The sequence below is a fragment of the Hyaena hyaena genome, unplaced genomic scaffold (genome assembly GCF_003009895.1).
Source record: "Hyaena hyaena isolate Hyena2069 unplaced genomic scaffold, ASM300989v1 scaffold_6, whole genome shotgun sequence".
NCBI lineage: Eukaryota > Metazoa > Chordata > Mammalia > Carnivora > Hyaenidae > Hyaena > Hyaena hyaena.
The window spans coordinates 8,377,475-8,396,744 of NW_024080638.1; the positions used below are offsets into that span (position 1 = coordinate 8,377,475).

At 51.7% G+C, this 19,270-nt stretch overlaps 1 protein-coding gene across 4 annotated transcripts in view; it reads left to right on the plus strand.

The window, feature by feature from the left end:
* The window catches only part of TMEM268 (transmembrane protein 268), a 33,930-nt gene that overhangs the window by 1,663 nt on the left and 12,997 nt on the right, over window positions 1-19,270 (plus strand). For 2 of the 4 annotated variants that reach the window (XM_039239958.1, XM_039239975.1), the window contains exons 1-4: window positions 7,911-8,535; window positions 14,418-14,527; window positions 16,552-16,659; window positions 18,996-19,145. In XM_039239958.1, coding sequence (XP_039095889.1) covers window positions 8,427-8,535; window positions 14,418-14,527; window positions 16,552-16,659; window positions 18,996-19,145 — 477 coding nt within the window. In that variant the 5' untranslated portion in view covers window positions 7,911-8,426. Of the gene's footprint in view, window positions 1-3,522; window positions 3,586-7,910; window positions 8,536-14,417; window positions 14,528-16,551; window positions 16,660-18,995; window positions 19,146-19,270 lie in introns of those variants that run through there. The other 2 variants (XM_039239963.1, XM_039239970.1) reach the window with 2 other exon arrangements.

A 19,270-nucleotide genomic window follows, 5' to 3' on the forward strand; every position in this document is an offset into this window, starting at 1 on the left:
CTCTTCATACCTGCCCTTGGGTCTCGTCTTCTGGACGCAGTGTAGAAACAGATCCCTGACACTCCAGGCCTTCCCGACAGGAATTCAGAGTATTGCTTTTGGTTTTGACCTAGTTTCCTGAAAAACAGCATGTGACTTGTCTTACTGCCTGCACACCTCCTGACAAGGACAGCTGTGTGTTTAGCTCCAAGCTCTCACCCGCCATTGACCTATATTGTGTATATATTGTAGTGGACCCACTGTGCAGTGTGGCGTCCAGGAGTTCCAATCAACATAATGGAAATGAAAATTCTGCAGGACCTGCTTAGGAAATGTTTTTAAAAATAGCTCATATTTACTAGGTGGCTCAGTCAGTTAAGTGATTTCGGCTCAGGTCATGATCTCACGGTCCATAAGTTCGAGCCCCACGGCCGGCTCTGTGCTGACAGCTCAGAGCCTGGAGCCTGTTTCACATTCTGTGTCTCCTCCTTCTCTGCCCCTCCTCCACTGGTGCTCTGTCTCTCTCAAAAGTAAATAAGCATTAAGAGAATAAACATAGCTCACATTTACTAACACCAACTTTATACCAAGAGAAATTCCAGGTGTTTTATATACATGGTCAAATTCTCCCACAATCTCTGTGAGACAGATATTATTATTCCCATTTACACATTAGGAAACTGAGGTACACAGGCAATAAAATCACTTGCCCGAGGTCACGGAGCCAATTAGTGGCATATCTGGATTTGAACCCAAGTCTGTCTGGCTTCCCAACCTGAATCCATGTACTATTTAGTTCAAATTGTTCAGACCGTGGCAACGTTTCAAGTGGTCTGTTTCTAAAGGAGTTAGAAAATCTGTAACAGTCAGATCTGTTTCAAAAAACAAGACTGAATTTCCCTGTGTTTCACTGCTGCATTCAGTGGTTCTGAGCCCCTTGTGTCGCATCTGCTGCCACACTTGGAGATTCTGCCAGGCTGGGAAGAACATTCCTTCTCACCCCATCCAGGCTGCCAGAGAGTCGGTGGCGGGCCCTCAGACACGAGTCTGTAACTTTTGCAACACAACAGGGCAGAGGGTACAGCTGCTGAGTAATGGTGGCTTTGGCTGGAGCCTGTGGTTTTCTGGATTTATCTGCGGCTAAAGCCCTGCTGATTTCATTCACAGCTTTTCATTCACCACTTCAGATGCAGGTAGCGAGCCCTGAGGGCAGGATGATGAGGGACAGCTGTGAGCATGGGCAGAAGCAGCTCTACTCACCAAGGGTTTTTTCTCTTTTGGGAGAAGGGAACATTGAGCAATGACCACATCATGTGCTGGGTTGGGCCTTAGTTAAACAAGGCTACTGACGAGAAAGGGGCAAAGGAAGGGGTATCCAGAAGACGGCCCTTTCAGCTGAGACCTGAGATGTGGAATGGGGTTGAGGGTTACCTTCCAGATGGAGAGGAATGGAGACCACTGAGAATGGGAAGTGAGTGAGGGCATGGGGCTGTAGGAGGAACTGAGAAATGTTCTATGTTCTTGGACTTTGGGGTTTGGGGGTTGGGGGAGAGCTGGTAAAGACTAGGTCAGGGCAGGCTGGGGGTGGAGAGGGGTTTGGGCTTGCTTACCACATGGAGCCTTGTGAATCCATCAAGATATTGCCACCAAAGTCTGAGAACTTGGCTAGATTTTACTCCCCTTTTACTGGATTTGATCCACCTTTCTGTCTTCTACGAGGGGCCCCTGCACCCTCACGCCATAGCGGCGACACTTACCGTGCTCTGAAGTCTCGGATGCACAAGGTGCTCAGCCTTGCAGTCTAGGAACGCAGCCCTCTCCCACTGGAGACTTGCCGCTAAGCAATTCATCCATCATCTCCTTTAAGTCTTCCCATCTCTCAGTTTAGCAGATACTGTTACCCTTTTATCATAAAGGAGGGAGCCGAAGCTCAGAGAGGTGCGCCCACCTGTGCAAGGTCATATGCCAGTAAGTGGTGGAGCCTCATCAGCCCACTCCAGAGGCCCACGTCTTCTGTGCCTCCCTAGCAAAGGAGACCAAGTTATCAACATGTTTAAGTTCATGCTGGGGTGGCAAGCAGTGGGGACGCGAGTGAAGGCAGCCTAGCAGGAGGGGCTGGAGTTCGATGCCCAGCTTCATGCTGAGGTGGGCCTTGTTTGGAGAGGCAGGATTTGGAGAGGGGCTGACCTGGCCACACACCTGTCCAAGGATCCCTTTCGGTGTCCCGTCAGCAGTTAGTAAAGCTCCGACATCTCACAGGGCTCTCACTCTCATGTCCCCACATGGTGTTTGCCGAAGTCAGGCAAACCAAATCAGGATCCTGAGTATCTTGTTCAGGGCTGCCCAGTACAATGGCCTGGCACTTAGCAGGCACCCAGTGTCCTTTGTTGCTGAATAAATGAACTTCATCTCTAGTTACCTACTGCCTGCATCTTTGCTTGCCTGGTGAGTGAAGGCATCTGGACCGTACCTGCTGCTCTGTTCAATCACTGCTCACCGCCCCCAACACTCCACTTCTGCCTCTGGCCGAGCACTCAGCCAACTAAGTGCTGTGGCCTGAGGCCCCCGCAATTTGGCAATATCTGTTGAAATAAGAAATGTACCCATTCTGACTCAGCAAGTCCACTTGTAGAAATGCAGGCTAGGGCATATACAGGGCACCGTGGCTGGTACCATCCCAGCAAGGCCTGGGAGCCAGTGGGGACCCCTCCCCCACCATGTCTCCTCCAGGGGAGAGGGACAAAGGAGAGAAAGAGCCTTCCTACAATATTTGGAGATTTATGTATCCCTTAGAAAGGAGGCAGGGCAGAATGTTCCGGCATGAGGTGAACGCCAGGGAACTTCGTTGAACGAACACGCAGGTGGCCAACAGAGTAGAACAGCTCGTGTGTCCATCCACATGCGCTCTATGGGACAACATGCGCGGTTCGTGCTCTCCCGGGGTAGGCGGGGGGCCACGTTTCCCTATAGACCCCTCTGAGGCTCACGTGGGAGGGGTGCGGGCAGCAGCCAGTGTTTAGCGTGCAGCTCTCTTGTCTGGCGGTTTTGAACACTTCATAGAGACTGTCTCATTAAAGCTTTACTCAGTCCCATGAAATGATCTGTCCAGAGAACGAAGACACCGAGAGATGAACCACTTGACCGGAGATGATCTAAAAATAAAAAAACAGATCAGATCAGGCTTGGAGCTCGGGTAGTCTGATCCTCCAACAGATGCTCTTAGGAGTTTAGATGCACCAGCTGAGAAGTTTCTGGTCCCCGGGCCTGCCTCATCCGCCCCATCCGCCCCGGGGCCGTGCCTGCGTTAGACGGGCGGGCGGGCGGGAGACCCAGGTGCGGAGGCCCCAGAGGCGTGCACGTGGTCGGCGGGCGCGGAGGCGCTTCCCGGCGTCCCGGAGGGCGCCCGGCTGATGCAAGGGAGGTCACCCTCTGGGCCCCTCCCGGTGGGGTGACGGCGCGGGGCGGCCCGGCCGGGGGCGGGGCCGGGGAGCGCGGCGGGCGGGGCGGGGCGCGGGTGCCGGAGGCTGCGGCGCGGAGGGGCTGCGGCGGCCCCGACCTTCCGCGTCCCCGGGCGGCGGAGGCGGCGACGGCGAGTGTGCGCGGGCGGTGAGTGTGCGCGGGCGGCGAGTGTGCGCGGGCGGCGAGTGTGCGCGGGCGGCGAGTGTGCGCGGCTCGGGGCGCGCGCCCGGGTGGCTGCGCGGCCGCGGGAGCCCAGATCGGAGCGGCGCGGCCGCCTGGGCGTCCCCTCCCGGCTTGGGGTCGGAGGCCCGGCTCTCTGCGCGCCCTGGGCCCCGTTCCCGCGCGTGTCGGGCGTGGGAGCCGCTCTCGGGCGGCTCCTGGGGGCCGGGGGCCAATGGGGGGAGGGGATTTCCGAAGTGAAGGAGACCCGGGGTAGCCGACCCTGGACAGGACTTGAAGGCAGAGACCGGGGCAAGACAGCCGCCCAAGGCCAGGTGTGGCGGGGCATCCACGGCCCGAATGAGCCCTGCCCTGCTCGGACTCCATCCTGGGCTGGCTCTCTGTAACCGGGGATAGTTCACTTTCATTTCTGGGTCTTAATTTCCTCATCTGCAAAATGGAGAGCTTGGACTCATGGTCTTTCACGGCTTTCCCACTCTGAAACTTCTGTGACAGGCCCTCTGATGGTCTTTTGTTGGGGCTTTCCAGTTTCATGAAAACAAAACCCGACTCGTGAAAACTGTTAAGCTCTTTCTCGCTCGCTGGCTCTCTCACATCCATCTCAGTGAGGCACACGGTTCCTGGGGAGACTGGGCATTCTGTCTGCACACATGGAGACCTTTGCTCAGCGGCACTTAAGGGTATCTTCCTTTGCGGGGGCTCCCCACCTAATTAAAAAAAGACGTATGACTGGAAGGTCCGGTTAATATGCAGCATCAGCAAAGGAGACTGGGGAGTGGATGGCCAGTTAGTTGCTGGAGCCCCAGGGCTGTGCTTACTCCCTGGCTCTGCCTCCGCCCTGGTGCCTGGTTCTGTCTCCCCAGTCCCCCTAGGGCTGGTGCGGGGCTGAGCAGAATGGTGAGCCCAGGACATACTAGAAGGTGATGGGTCCGTGTCGGCCCTTGGCCAGCGTTTCCAAAACCCCTTTCGCCCTCCGCAGCCTCCGGGTTGGGCCCCGGGATACAGGGTGAACGCAGAGGGCCCTGACTGGGCCCATTCTGGCCTCTGGTGTGTACCTCCCTCTGCTTGGCGGCCCCTTCTCTCACCACCACCTTTGCAAAGCCTCCCCCCCCAACAAGGTTTTGAGCCCCCCTGTGTTCTGCCTGCTCCCTTTGACTGCCTAGTTCGGTCATTGTTTCTTATTTCTCTTTCTGAGTTCATCTTTCCCACCAGATGGGGTTCCCCAGCAGGGAGGGGCAACCAAGGACTTTAAGATTTTATTTTTGGTGTTAAGAGTCAGAAAGCACAGGGCCTGACACTTCGAGTTTCTTAGGGAATGTTTGTGGAGTACAAATAGTGACAGGTGTATTCCCTCGGTGATTCCTGTATGCCCTGTGCTGCTCTGCATGATGTACACGTGCAACCATTTTTAGCCTCAGTTACTATTATTATCCCCCTTTACGTGTAAAGAAACCGAGGCAGAGAGAAGTTAAGTGACTTGCTCCGCGTCACACAGGTGGGAAACGGCACAACTGTACAGGTGCCTTTTAGCCATTACACATTATTTCAGGCAAATGACTGACTTCTCCTGATTGGGACTTTGTGGGAGGCTCATTGGGCCAACTGGGGTTCTGGGATTGCTTCTCAAAGACAAGTTGTGGGATTTTACAACTAATGGAAACTTTCCATAGGGGAAGGCTTTCTCGGCAGCTGCAGCTTGTGGGTGACCCCTCCTGCCTGGAGGACAGAGGGCCGGCTCCCGGGTCCCACAGGCCTTTCTGAGACTCCCAAATAGCTTCTCTGGGCTGCAGGCTGCTAAGCTCTGACAGCCTGGGAAATGGGTCTAAGGTTTATATTTGCCTCGGTGGCCCAGGAGGTGATCAGGAGAGGCAGGGAAGGGCTTCAGAGATTGCCAAGTGCAGGGAAGACTTCCTTGGGCTGTCGTTGTTGGCTGGGGCATGCAAGATAAGAGGAAGGAAGGAAGGGGTGGTGCCACAGACCGGTTAGTGCGACAGTTTTTGGGAATGCCTGCTGTGGGCAGGCCTTGGGCGAGGGGCGGCATCTCAGATGCCATCAGGAGTTCGTTGTACATCATGCCAGGGAGACTAGCCTCACTGGACGCATTTTTCTTTAAGGTGCATTAAAGAACAGGCTCAGAGGTGGCCAGACCTGGGTCCTGAGGCTCAGGGCTTAGGAATTATGGCCTTGGACTCTGGAGCCAGATGGCCTGGGTTCCCCTCTTGGCCCTATAGCTTCCAGCACCTCTGTCGTGGGCAGGTCTCTTTATGTCTTTGACTCTGAGTTTTCTCTCTTTCTGAGGAGAGACTCCTGCTTAGTGAGCAGGGTCCTGGATGTCAGGCCTGTATCTCTCTTTGGTATCCCTGCGGCAGCCATGCCAGGGAGGATTCCCTGTACCCATTTTATTTTATTTTTTTTTTACAAATAGTTTATTGTCAAATTAGTTTCCACATAACACTCAGTGCTCATCCCCAAAGTGCCCTCCTCCATGCCCAACCCCCCTCCCCCCCACATCCATCAGTCCTCAGTTTTTGTCAGCATTCAACAGTCTCTCACGGTTTGCCTCTCTCCCTTTCCCCCACCATTTCCGCCCTTCTTCTCCCCCTTGTTCCTCCGTCAAGTTCCTCCTAATCCTCCTATACGTGCACACATATGATATTTGTCCTTCTCTGCCTGACTTATTTCGCTCAGCATAACACCCTCAAGGTCCATCCATGTTGCTACACATGGCCAGATTTCATTGTTTCTCATTGCCATGTAGTATTCCATGGTATAGATAAACCACATCTTCTTGATCCATTCATCCGTTGATGGACACTTAGGCTCTTTCCATGTTTTAGCTATTGTGGAGAGTGCTGCTATGAACATTGGGCCCTGTACCCATTTTACAGACGAGGACAGCGAGGCTCAGGGAATTAAGTCCCCTGCCACAGAGCATGTGAGTGTCTGAGCAGGGATTCAAATCCAGGCTCTCGGGTGTTCAAGTCGTTGCTTTGTCATAACGTTTCGTTGCTTTGTGGTCTCAGAGCCGGGTACAGGGCAGCTGTGTGTTACTGGTTAGTGACACTGCCCCCCACCCCGCCAGTGATCTTCTGGAGCTTAAAGTCCCTGCTGGCTTGAGGTGCCTGCAGTCTGCTCAGACACATGGGCTCCCCACTTAGAAAGTCCCCCTGCCCCAACCTGGTTTAATGTTCTGCCATCACCATCTTGGAATTCTTCGTCATTTTTGAACAAGGGACCCCACATTTTCGTTAATGCTCTAGGCCCCACAAATTATGTAGTCGGTCCCTTTTAAAAGATTCAGAGAAACGGAGGGTAGTGAGGGTGTGGGAGTCCCCCAGCCTCCCCTCTTGAGGGGATCGGAGCGGTGGCTGTGAGCCCTCGGGCCAGCTTAGAATTAAGCAGATGTGTGTCACCGACAGGGCACCCTTGTTTTCACCAGCATCAGGAGCCATGGCAGCAAAAACTGATTCTACCAGACGTTTCGCCAAGATGGTTAAGAAGGCTGGCATGTCATCTGGGGCATAGGCAAGGTTTTCCTCGGCGCCGGGTAATTCTCAGGGACCTGGTGGACACGTAACAGAGAGAGTAAGCATGCAGGCTCCAGCCAGAACGCGTGGCACTGCAGACTCTGTTGTGGCATCAAGAAAATCCCCACGAAGGACATTTCTGCTTCTGTTGATGACAGTGGCTTCGGGTCATGGCCATGCCCGCTGTGCTGTCACTGACCCAACTCCTGGGACTTTGGAAGCGTTTCCACGATATTTTAGCGCTAAATGCCAGGAGGATGCATTGCCTTCTTCACCCTCTTTGGCCACCTGGAAGCCCAAAACCTAATTCTTGGCTCAGGTGTGACAACCATGCCAAACCTCAAAGAAGCAACAGTGAGAGCTAGTATCTGTGGGATGCGTCCTTTGTTCCAGATGCCCTTGTCTGTTCTTTATATAGATCACCACACCGATTCTTTGTGACAGCCTTGTGGGGAAGGTACCATTGTTGGAGGATGGGGAGCTAAATCTCTTTGAAGTGACACCATTTGCCCAAGTTTACATAACTAGTAGGTAGTAGAACTGTGGTTTAAACTGGTTAGTCCAAACCTGAGCCAAAACTTCCACTGCCTCTGCTGGGGACCTTGATTGCCTGAATATCTGGGTATTTTTGTAATTCATGGTTGTCATTTTTAATCTATCCCTCCTTCCTCCCTCCCTCCCTCTCTCTCTCTCTCTCTCTCTCCTTCCTTCCTTCCTTCCTTCCTTCCTTCCTTCCTTTCTTTCTTTCTTTCTTTCTTTCTTTCTTTATCTGTATTTCCCACCATCCTGATCTTTGTCATTTGTATTTTGCAATGTCTTCTGGAAAGCTGTTTGAGCCTTGTATGAATAAGGCTCTCCATGATGAATGCACTGGTCTTGAGCCTAATTGCCTGGGGTGCTCTGAATAAGGGAACGGAACTCCCAGACGTCTGGGAGCGGGGCCTGATGAGTTTGTGAGTTCCAAGTGAGTGTCTGAGCCAGAGAAGACCCAAGACCAGAGGGAAGTTCTCGGTTCTCCCTTGGAGGGTTTTTATTTCCTCCTCTTCACTCCTGAGAATGTTCCTCAGCAAGACTGGAAAGAGCAAAGTCAGTGGGAAGACTCCTGTGGCTCTCTCTGGTCTTGGGATGACTTTGGCCTTGGAGAGGCCAAGAAGCCCCACCTGCCCAGGCCTGAAGTTCTTTCTTGTGCTGTTTTCTGAAGGCAAGAGAAGCGGAGTTGGCTACTCCAGAATGAACCACAGCTCCGAGAAGGGGAAGTAGGAGCCCAGCTGTCTCTCTGGTATGGCCTGTGAACCTCAGATGGGCCCCAGCGGGGCAGCCAGCCCATTGCCCACCTCCTCCCCTGGCTGGAGTGCCTTGCCTGGAGGGAGTCCCCTGGGCTGGGGGCAAGGTAAGGTCATGACCCTTTATTTCCCTCCCCCTCTCCCCCGATGCTGGGCTGGACTCACATAGCACAGTGGAGGGGAGGGGAGGGAAGGGGAGGGCACAGGAGAGCCTTTAGCTCGGGGTGGGCATTTTAGGATACATTTCTTGGCCAGTCTGTCATTTCTCCCCATTCTCTCTGTCACCATTTTGTTAGACTAAGTCACTGTTACCTTCGGCTTGGATCCCTGCTGTATCTTCCTAGATGATCTCTACTTCTTGCCTCTTCCATTTACATGGCATTTAGAGGCACCTTTTAAAAATATAGAACAGATATGTCACTTTCTGCTTTAGTGCTTCCCCTGGGGCTTAGTGTGAAGATCTGTCACTGGCTTGCAAGGCCCGCCTTAGTGGCTCCTGCTACCCCTGTTCTCTGTTCCTGCCATGCTGTCCTGCCTCAAGGCCTTTGCACCTGCTGTTTCTCCGACTTGTTATGCTCTTTCCCTGCCTCCTTTCCTCTGATTAATTTCCACTCCTGCTTCAGAGCTCAGTTCAGATATCCTTCTATAGGGAGTTCTCTCCTGATACCCCAGCCTAAGCCAGGACTCCCCGAGACATTCCTGCTTCTCTCCACAGCACTTACCATAGTCTGTGATGACCTGTGTAATAAAGTGCTGAATGTCCAGCTTCCCTACCAGGGTGTAAGTCTCACGAGGTCAGGGGCTGTGTGATCCCGTTCATTCCTGCATTTGCAGTACGTAGCACAGCCTCGGCCCGTCGTAGATGCTCAGCACCTATTTTGTTGAAAAAACAGAACGACGGGTGTCTGGGCATAGGCATTTTGAATTGCTGCTGGTTACTTAGGTGATTTGAAACTTGACTGCTCAAAATCAAGGGTTTCTTCTATTACTCCTGCTTTTGGGCAAACAATTTACACACACACGTACATGCGCATGTGTGCACTCGCGCGTGCACACGTGCACAGCCCCCCCCCCCAGTAGGATGAAGTAGAATGAAATAATTTTCCTTTAGAACTTGAAGACATCGCTCCACTGGTTTTTGGCAAACCAGTTCTTGCTGCTTTGTAGGAAATTGCTCCTCGCCATGCACATGTGTGCACACATGTGCACACACACGTGTGTGTGCACAGTCCCTTGATGGCTTTTCAAGTTCTTCTTATCTAGGTGTAATAAAAGTATTCTAAGTAGAGACTTGCTGTTTCCGCTCTAAGGAACAGATGAGAGAGATTATTGCCAAGAATCCAGGAACTTGGTTTGAAAGGCAAACAAAGTCAGCGTGAAGAATCTTTGCATTGCTTGGACCAGCGCTTTGGTCAGAGTGCAGAGAGCTAGGGCAGGGCCGCAGGCGTCCTCTGTGCCCAGCGCCCCGGTCTGCGTGGTTTCTCTGTGCTGTGCCGTGAAATGGGGCGCTGGTCCGCGACCCACCCGGCGTGACTGGCTGGGTTTTGGGCACTGCCTTTGCTCCTTTCTTACTTTCATTTCCCCTCGTGACTTCGGGCAGGTCTATGCACCCTTCAGAGGCTCTGTTCCCTTTTCTGTGACGATGGCATCCACCTTTTAGGGCTCTCGGAGGATGCAATGAGATTAGGACTCTGAAGCCCAAGCTTTGTGCCTGGTGTGGTCTCAGTACTTAGAAGCTATTCTCATTTTACCTTATTCAGACTCATTTCTGCCTTTGTTTTCTTTTTGTCTAGTTTTTCTCACTTGCTTATTTTTATTTAAAAATTTTTTAAATTATTTTTAAAAATCTATTTATTTTTGAGAGAGAGAGAGAGCAGGAGCAGGGGAGGAACAGAGAGAGAGAGAGAGACACAGAATCCGAAGCAGGCTCCAGGCTCTGAGCTGTCAGCACAGAGCCCGACACGGGGGCTTGAACTCACAAACTGTGATCGTGATCTGAGCCGAAGTTGGACGCTTAACTGACTGAGCCACCCAGGTGCCCCATGCTTGCTTTATATTTAAATCTGATTTTATAATTTTATCTTTTCATGTTTTATTTTTTATTTGTCCTTATTTTTGAGAGAGAAACAGAATGCAAGTGGGGAAGGGGAAGAGAGAGAAAAAGGGAGACAGAATCCGAAGCAGGCTCCAGGCTCTGAGCTGTCAGCACAGAGCCTGATGCAGGGCTCAAACTCACAGACCACGAGATCATGACCTGAGCTGAAGTTGGATGCTTAACCAACTGAGCCACCCAGGTGCCTGTTTTCATATTTTATTTTTATAAAGCCACCTTAAATCCTTTCTGGAGTAGAAGTGGGAGGGTAAGAAGGAATCCAACTAAAGCCACGCATGGGTAGCTTTATTGCAACTTTTGTGTCCCCAACAAGCTTGCTTTTAAATCGGCAACAATAGCCAGTTATTTAACACCCGTGTTTCTCTGGGCAGTTATTTTCCTCATCTCTGAAAAACTGTGTGTGGTGGATATTAACCTCCTCTAAGCGAGGAAGCAGGCCGGGGATTTAGACCACTTCCTGGAGGCTACTCTGGGAGTGAGAGGCTGGGCCACACTTTGACTCCTAGAGCTAGCGGTCTAGGTTATGCTTTCCCTGCCTCCCCACCCCTCCCCTCTTGCAAAAACTTAAAAAAAAAGAAGAAGAAGGAGAAGGAGAAGAAGAAGAAAAAGAAGAGGAAGAAGAAGAAAGCAAATAAAGTTCTTTTTGGCAAGGTGTCCAATGTTCTGTCACCCTTGAGATGAAAGGTGATACCTCAGGACATGAAAAAAGGACTCTCTTTGGGGTTGGGGACCAGAGTTCTGTCATATCGATTCATTTATACATCAGACATTTATTTAGTGCCTACTGTATTCCAGGTATGAACCCAGCTCTGGGATTCAGTGTGAGCAGAACCAACGTGAAGGACATAGGCTCCCACACTGGGGGATAGACTTTAATCAGTTAACTGAATACATATCTAAGCAAGTCATTGCAAACGTGTACTTATCATTGAATATGTACGGCTTCGAAGAGCAGTTCTGAGTAGGTTTAATGGAAGAATTCGATCTGTTAGGGGTATAGTGTAAAGAAGACTCCCTGAGGAGATGGTTAATGAGCTGGAATACCAATGAATGGGATGAATAGGATTTCAGTGGGTGAAGCCCAAGGGAAGTGTTCTAGGGAAAGGGAACAGCATTTGCAAAGGCCCTGGGGTAGGAATGAACACGGCTTGTTCCAAGAACAAAGGAGGCTGGCGTGGCAAGACACAGAAGGAAGTGGAATGGCTCGAGGTGAGTTTGGCAGGACACTGGTTCTTCAGAGGGCTGGGCGAGCGTGGTAAGGAGGTTGGTTTTTTGTCGGTAGAGCACCAAAAAGCTATTGAAAGTTTTACTGAGAGCATTGGTATCGTGCATTTCGCATGCCGGCTGGAGAATGCATTGTAAGTGGGTGGGGTAGACTTGGAGAAACCAACGAGGAGGCTGCCACAAGGGTGCAAGGGAGAGGTGAAGGTAGCCTGGCCTGGGGTGCGGTGTAAATGCCAGGAGGTGCTTGGAGTTGAGAGACATTTTGTTGGTGCAGCTGGCAGGGCCCAGAGAGGGGCTGAGTGAGGAGGTGGAGAGAATGGGGGGGGGGGGGGCAGGAATTCCCAGGAAAGTGGCCCTGGTCATTTTGCTTTAAAGACTCAGGGGCTCCAAGGGGCGCCTGGGTGGCTTAGTTGGTTAAGCGTCCGACTTTCGCTCAGGTCATGATCTCACGGTTCGTGGGTTCGAGCCCCGCGTCGGGCTCTGTGCTGACTGCCAGCTCAGAGCCTGGAGCCTGTTTCAGAGTCTGTGACTCCCTCTCTCTCTGACCCTCCCCTACTCATGCTGTCTCTCTCCTAGAAATAAATAAAACATTTAAAAAAAAAAAAATAAAGACTCAGGGGCTCCTGGGTGGCTCAGTCAGTTAAACGTCTGACTTTGGCTCAGGTCATGATCTCACAGTCCGTGGGTTTGAGCCCCACCCACGTCAGGTTCTGTGCTGACAGCTAGCTCAGAGCCTGGAGCCTGTTTCAGAGTCTGTGACTCCCTCTCTCTCTGACCCTCCCCTACTCATGCTGTCTCTCTCCTAGAAATAAATAAAACATTTAAAAAAAAAAAAATAAAGACTCAGGGGCTCCTGGGTGGCTCAGTCAGTTAAACGTCTGACTTTGGCTCAGGTCATGATCTCACAGTCCGTGGGTTTGAGCCCCACCCACGTCAGGTTCTGTGCTGACAGCTAGCTCAGAGCCTGGAGCCTGTTTCAGATTTTGTGGCTTCCTCTCTCTCTGCCCCTCACCCTCACGCACTCTCACTCTCTTTCAAAAATAAATAAACATTGAAAAAAAAAAAATAGACTTACCTATTGCCCAGAGCCAGGCTCATGTGACAGGAGGTTTGGGCCAGCAGATTTATGATTTCGTCTTTTCCATGCTGCCTCGTTTTCTAAGCCTCGCCCACAGAATGTGTGCCAGCATATCCAGTCCCCAGCCTCATGTGGCTGAACACTGGGGTCCCCCCTCCCCTGCCCCCCCCCTAACCCTGCGATGCTAACCCTGGTGGGTCACGGGACCTCTTGCTGTGGTAGAAGGAGATCTCGATCCTTCAGTCCAGAGTCTCTCTCCTGGGAGCAGAAGGTGGATTTGGCTTCGTTCCTTGGCTGATCCTCCTGGGCCTGAGGGGGTCTCAGTCCCCAGGGGCTTTCACTCCAGCGGACCTCACTGGGCTGGCCTGGTCGCCGTCCTGCCTGACTTGTGGCCAGGCTGAGTCGATGTGGTGTGTTTTGTGAGGTTCCACTTCATCCAGTTGGCGCTTTTGAAATGTCAAGTGAGTAGCAGACACCCTGGGGAGGGGTGGCCAGTAAGTCCACGTCTCTGTTTTCTGTGCCCACACAGAGGCTGGCCAAACACAGATCCGTCCTCTGACGGTTCTGGAAGCCGGAAGTCTGACGCGGGCTTCAGCTCGTGTGTCAGCCGGGCCGCCTTCCTTCGGGGGCTCAGGGAGAATCTGTTTCCAGCTTCTGGAAGCCACACATACTCCTTGGCTCACGAACCCTCTTCCACCTCAAAGGTAGCGGTGTTCCGTCGCTGTCCCTTTCTTCCGCAGTCACATCCCTCCTGACCCTTCAGCCGCCTCTCTCTTCCGCTTTTAAGGACCCTTGTGATTACATTGCCCCCTCCCCTGACAGTCCGGGAGAACCCCCCTATTTCAGGCCAGAGGATTAGCCACTCCCACTCCGTCTGTCACCTTGATTCTCCTTCACCAGGGACATGGGTTCTGGGCAGCACGGCGGGGACATGTTTGGGGGTTTGTGCTTCTGCTGCAGTAGACGGAACCCTCTGGGAATGTAATATTCAGGTGAGCTTCCTTTGTGGCGGTGCCCATACCAATGTCTGAAACATCGCCTTCTCCATGTACTTAGTTGTACGGTCTGCTTAAATACCTTGTTTCGGGCGCCAGGCTGGTTCTGTTGGTTAAGCGTCCAAATGTTGACTGGCTCAGGTCGCCATCTCAGTTTGTGGCATCGAGCCCTGCATCGGGCTCCACACTGATGGCTTAGGATTCTCTCTCTCCTGCTCTCTCAGCTGCCTTGCTCATTCTTGGCTCTCTCTCTCTCTCTCAAGATAAATAAACATTAAAAAAATATCTTTTGTGATGGGGAGCTCACTACTTCCAATTCTTTGTCTGGACAGCTCTCATTTCTTGGCAAGTCCTTCCTTTATAGGGTCTTGCATCGTGTCCACACTCTGGTCTCAGCTCTGCCCCCGCAGGGGTTTCTGGTCCAGTTCAGTCCTTCTCGCATGGGGATTCGAGGACCACCACCAGGTCCCTCCTTGCCCTGAGAAGGTTCTCGTGGCCAGAGGAGGTGATGCCATCAGGCTCCGGGCTCGTCTACGGTGGTGTTCGCTCAGCCAGGTGAAGCTTCTGGTCTGCTTTCAGAGCTCCGCAATGGCCAGGTCCTCACGGTTCTCCGGATCGACAATACCTGTGCGCCCGTTGCCTTCGACCTGGGCGCCGCAGAAGAGCAGCTGCAGACCTGGGGCATTCAGGTGAGCGCGGGTTTTACGGAGACCCTGCCGTTTCCCCTTCCTTCTGGCCACCCACCTGCCTGCCCGTCCGACTGTCCCGTCACCCAGTTGTCCACAGAACACTCGTTAAACACGTACTCTGGGCTCCGTATGGTGGGAGGTGGAAGGAAGATGTATTAGAAGTGCCCCTCCTCCCAGTTACTTCACTTAACAGGTGCGCGTTTGGGGGTGCTCGTTGTTTGCCAGGCGCTGTGCAGGCACTGGGTACCGTAGAGGCCACCCGGCCCCAGCGCCTGCGCTCACACTGCTCGCAGGGCCCAGTGCGGGGGATGGACTCGCACCAGACAGACCAGGACAGCAGGCTGTGAACGCCGTGGGCGAGGCATGGACAGGCATCGACGACACTCAGGGGAGAAAATGACCGCCTGGGGTCTAAACCCCCGCCCTCGGGAGCGGCGGGTTAAAGTGTCACAGAGGAGCAGGGACTTGATTTGGGATCTTGAAAGAAAAGTAGGGGTTGGCTGGGTAGACAGGAGGAAGGGCATTTTAGGAGAGGGAACTGTATATTCCAAGGAAGGGGACATGAATTTATTAAATAATCGTGCAGTACTTTGAAGCATCGGCTTCTCAGATCCCGAGGTCTGGATGCAAACCCAGTTCTGCCGGTCACTGCCTGTGTGACTTTCATCAGGTGACTTAACCTCTCTGGGTGTCCGTTTTATCCTCTCTTAAATGAGGGCAATATTAATACTTGTCAGATAGGGTGTTTATGAGGAGGAAGTGAAAGCATGTTTGAGAAATAGCTGCACAGTCTCTGGCACACAGAGACTGTGTGTAAACGTTCCATAAATTATTGGCGTTGCTATTATTACAAAGTACCCGAGGCCTGTCTTTCTCTCTTCCCGAGCCCCCAGGCTCCCCAGGCGATCCCCCACACTGTCTATGGCGGACTGAGCCTGGACAGGAAAGATGCACTGCTCGTTTTGCCCTGAAGACTTTAGAGTTTACTTCTTTCAGACTGAATTGCGTTATTGTTTAAATCAGCATTTTATCATTTGAAGGGAAACTTTCCACGTCGATGGTACTAAACCCGCGTCCGCACAATGGCTGGTTTATCACACCACGTTTCCCGTCAGCCTTTGTACAAAAGAACATTTTTCTTCAGTGGTTGTCTTCAGATGGGGGTTTTCTTAACCGAGGAAAACAGTCTATGTATTATTCTAGCATGTTCCGCAATATCATCTTCAATGGTTCATTTCTGTTGTCCTGAGCAGCCCACTCTCACAGGCCTGTTATGTGCTATGCCGTTTTTTCGTTTGGGCAGGAAGATGTGAATTTTTGGTACCCTGGGCTGTATTTATAGTAATTGGTGTTGCAGTGCTGTGCTGGCTCCTGTGTGTCAGGCGTTCAGTATGGACCCGCACTGGGCCAGTGTACACATGCACACACATCTGTCAAAGTAATAACAGAGGACCCCCAGAAATGTCTGTATGTATATATACATGGTATTTGTATACTTATTTTATAACACACAGGCTAGTATTGCATATGTGTCATGTCATTTCTTATGCACACCACCCTACAAGTGCATATTCTTGTTACCTGCACTTTACAGATGAGCCAGCTGAGGCTCAGAGAAGTGGGCTACTTGGCATGGGAATGGAAGGGCTGAGGTTGGGACCCAGCCTACTGACTCTAGGGCCTGTGCCTTCACTGTTAGGCTCTCCTGGGTCGGCAGCGAGGTCCTGAGCCTTGGGCTGCAAGTCCTAAGTCCTCCCCAGCCCCCCCAGGACGTCCTCCTGGGTCTCGAGTTACCCCACCTCCCCAGGGGCGCCCGTCCTTTCCTGAGCTGAGGGCTGCATTCTGTGATTACCGCTCCGAGGGCTCCGAGCCCCTCAGGCCGCCTTCCGGGGCAGCCTAGGAGGTGCCTGAACCCCTCCCACATGATAGTCCCATGAGCTGGAAACGCCATGCTTGCGTGCAGGAAGGAGGTGGGAGTGGCTCTCGGTGGCTGATTGGTCTCTTCCCCTTGCACGGCCACGCAGGTCCCCGCCGACCAGTACAGAAGCCTGGCCGAAAGCGCCCTCTTGGAGCCCCAAGTGAGGCGGTACATCATCTACAACTCCAGGCCCATGCGGCTGGCCTTCGCTGTGGTAAGGAGGGAGGGGCTGCACACCGACCCTGCCCGCCCCCTCTCCCTGCTGAATACGGGCACTGTGCTCTGGAGCCTGCTGCTGTGGGTAAGGGGTTTGGGGCAGCCCGGCCGCCTGGGATAGAGCGGTACACGTGGACCTGGGTTTGGTGTAAGAGGAGATGCACGGGAGAGAGTTGTGACGGATCCCCAGGGAAAGGCCAGAGGCAGGGTTTGCTAAGGGCAGGGCTTGGGGCGGGGACTCTGCAGACCCACCACTGAGCCGCTGGACTCCGTGTCCGGCTTTGGTTAGGACTTGTCTTCCTCTGAGGGGCGTCCGACTTCGGCTCAGGTCATGACCCCACGTCGGGCTCTGTGCTGACAGCTCAGAGCCTGGAGCCCGCTTCGGGTTCTGTGTCTCCCTCTCTCTCTGCCCCTCCCCTGCTTGCACTCTGACTTTTTCTGTCTCTCAAAAATAAATAAAATGCTAAAAAAAAAAGTGACTTGTTTTCTCTCTGGGACTTGGTTTCCCCGTCTGTTCAACAGGTAGGTCCATTCCAGCTCTCATTATAAATACATGAGTGTCTATAAACGTGTGTGTGTGTGTGTGTGTGTGTGTGTGTGTGTGTGTGTGTGTACATTCATGAAGACACATATGTATAAATGTCCGTGTACACACACACACACACACACACACACACACACAGGCATATGTGGCCAAATCAGTACTTGAACCCAGGCAATGTGGTTTCAGCACCTGTGCTCTTAGCCACTCTGATTTGCCACTTCTCTGTATATGTAAATGGTCAAATAGACTCTTTAAATTTTTTTTAATGTTTATTCTTTTTTTTTTTTTGAGACTGAGAGACAGAGTGAGCGGAGGAGGGGCAGAGAGAGAGGGAGACACAGAATCAGAATCAACACAGAATCTGTGCTGTCAGCACAGAGCTTGACGTGGGGCTCAAACCGATGAACCTCAAGATTATGACCTGAGCCGAAGCCAGATGCTCAGCTGACTGAGCCAGCAGGTGCCCCAGCAAATGGTACTCTTGACTCTCACATCTACTTCTAGAAAAAGGAAAGGGATGATCACTGACATTTGTTAATTCTTTAACAAGTGTTGAGCTGTTATGTATGTTGTCTGATTAACCCTTATAACAACCTGTGAAGTAGGTATTATCCCCATTTTACAGGCGAGGAAACTGAGGCTCAGTGTGTTGTTGATAACTTGTCCAAGGCCATCCATAGCTGTTGAAGGATCGTTGTGGACTTCTGACTCAAATTATCTCACTCCCAGGCCTCCCACCCTTTCCTGCTTTATTTAAAATCTGGGTGACCCAATGTTTATAGCAGCGCTATTGACAACAGCCAAAGTATGGAAAAAGCCCAAATGTCTATCAACTCATGACTGGATACAGAAGATGTGGTATATATATATATATATATATATATATATATATATACACACACACACACACAATATAATATTACTTGGTGGTGAAATAGAATGAAGTCTTGCCATTTGCAGCAACATGAATGGAACTAAGTGAAATAAGTCAGAAGAAAGACCAATATATGATTTCACTCATATGTGGATTTTAAGAAACAAAACAGATGAACATAGGGGAAAGAAAGCAAAAATAAGGTAAAAACAGAGGGAGACAAACCATAAGAGACTCTTAAATACAGAGAACAAACTGAGGGTTGGTGGTAAGGTGTTGGGTGGGGGGATGGGCTAAATGGGTGATGGGCATTAAGGAGGACACTTGTTGGGATGAGCACTGGGTATTATGTGTAAGTGTTGAATCACTAGATTCTACTGAAACCATTATTATAGTATATGTTAACTAACTTGATATAATATTTTTAAAAAAATCAAAAATAAATCAAAAATAAAAGGCAGGTGAGCAAGGATTCAGAGTTGCTGTCTTTTTATTTTTTTAATTTATTTTTATTTATTTTGAGTGTGAGAGAGAAAGCAGGGGAAGGAAAGAGAGAGAGAGAGGGAGACGGAATTCCAAGCAGGCTCCACACTGTCAGGGTGGACCCGGACCCGTGGCTTGAACTCATGACCTATGAGATCATGACCTGAGGCGAAATCAAGAGTCATACACTTAACCCACTGAGCCACCCAGGTGCCTCATAGTTGCTCTCCTAACCTCTTTTCCCTACTGTTGCTTATGGTTGGGGAACAAGGGCTCCTTCTCACAGACCCCGATCAGTCCCTTCCTGGCCGTGTGAGCTCTTTGGCTCCAAGGAGGGCATCAGACATGTCCAAAAGAGTGCTTCCCTTTGAATGGAGGTGCTTTACTCCAGGACTGGAGTTCCTGACCACGCTCTTTCTCTGGCTTCTCGCAGGTGTTCTATGTGGTGGTGTGGGCTAACATCTACTCCACCAGCCAGATGTTTGCCCTGGGGAACCACTGGGTAGGTGTGCTGCTTGTGACCCTGGCTGCCATGAGCCTGACCCTGACCCTCGTGCTCATCTTCGAGAAACATCAGAGGAAGGTGAGATGTCCCGAGCCCCCCGCCACGCTCCCTCCAGAAAGGGTGTGTCGGCAGGTCCATGCCAGGTCCGATCTTCCTCTTTTCCCCGCCTCAGAGGACTTCTCCAACCATGAACATGCATGCGG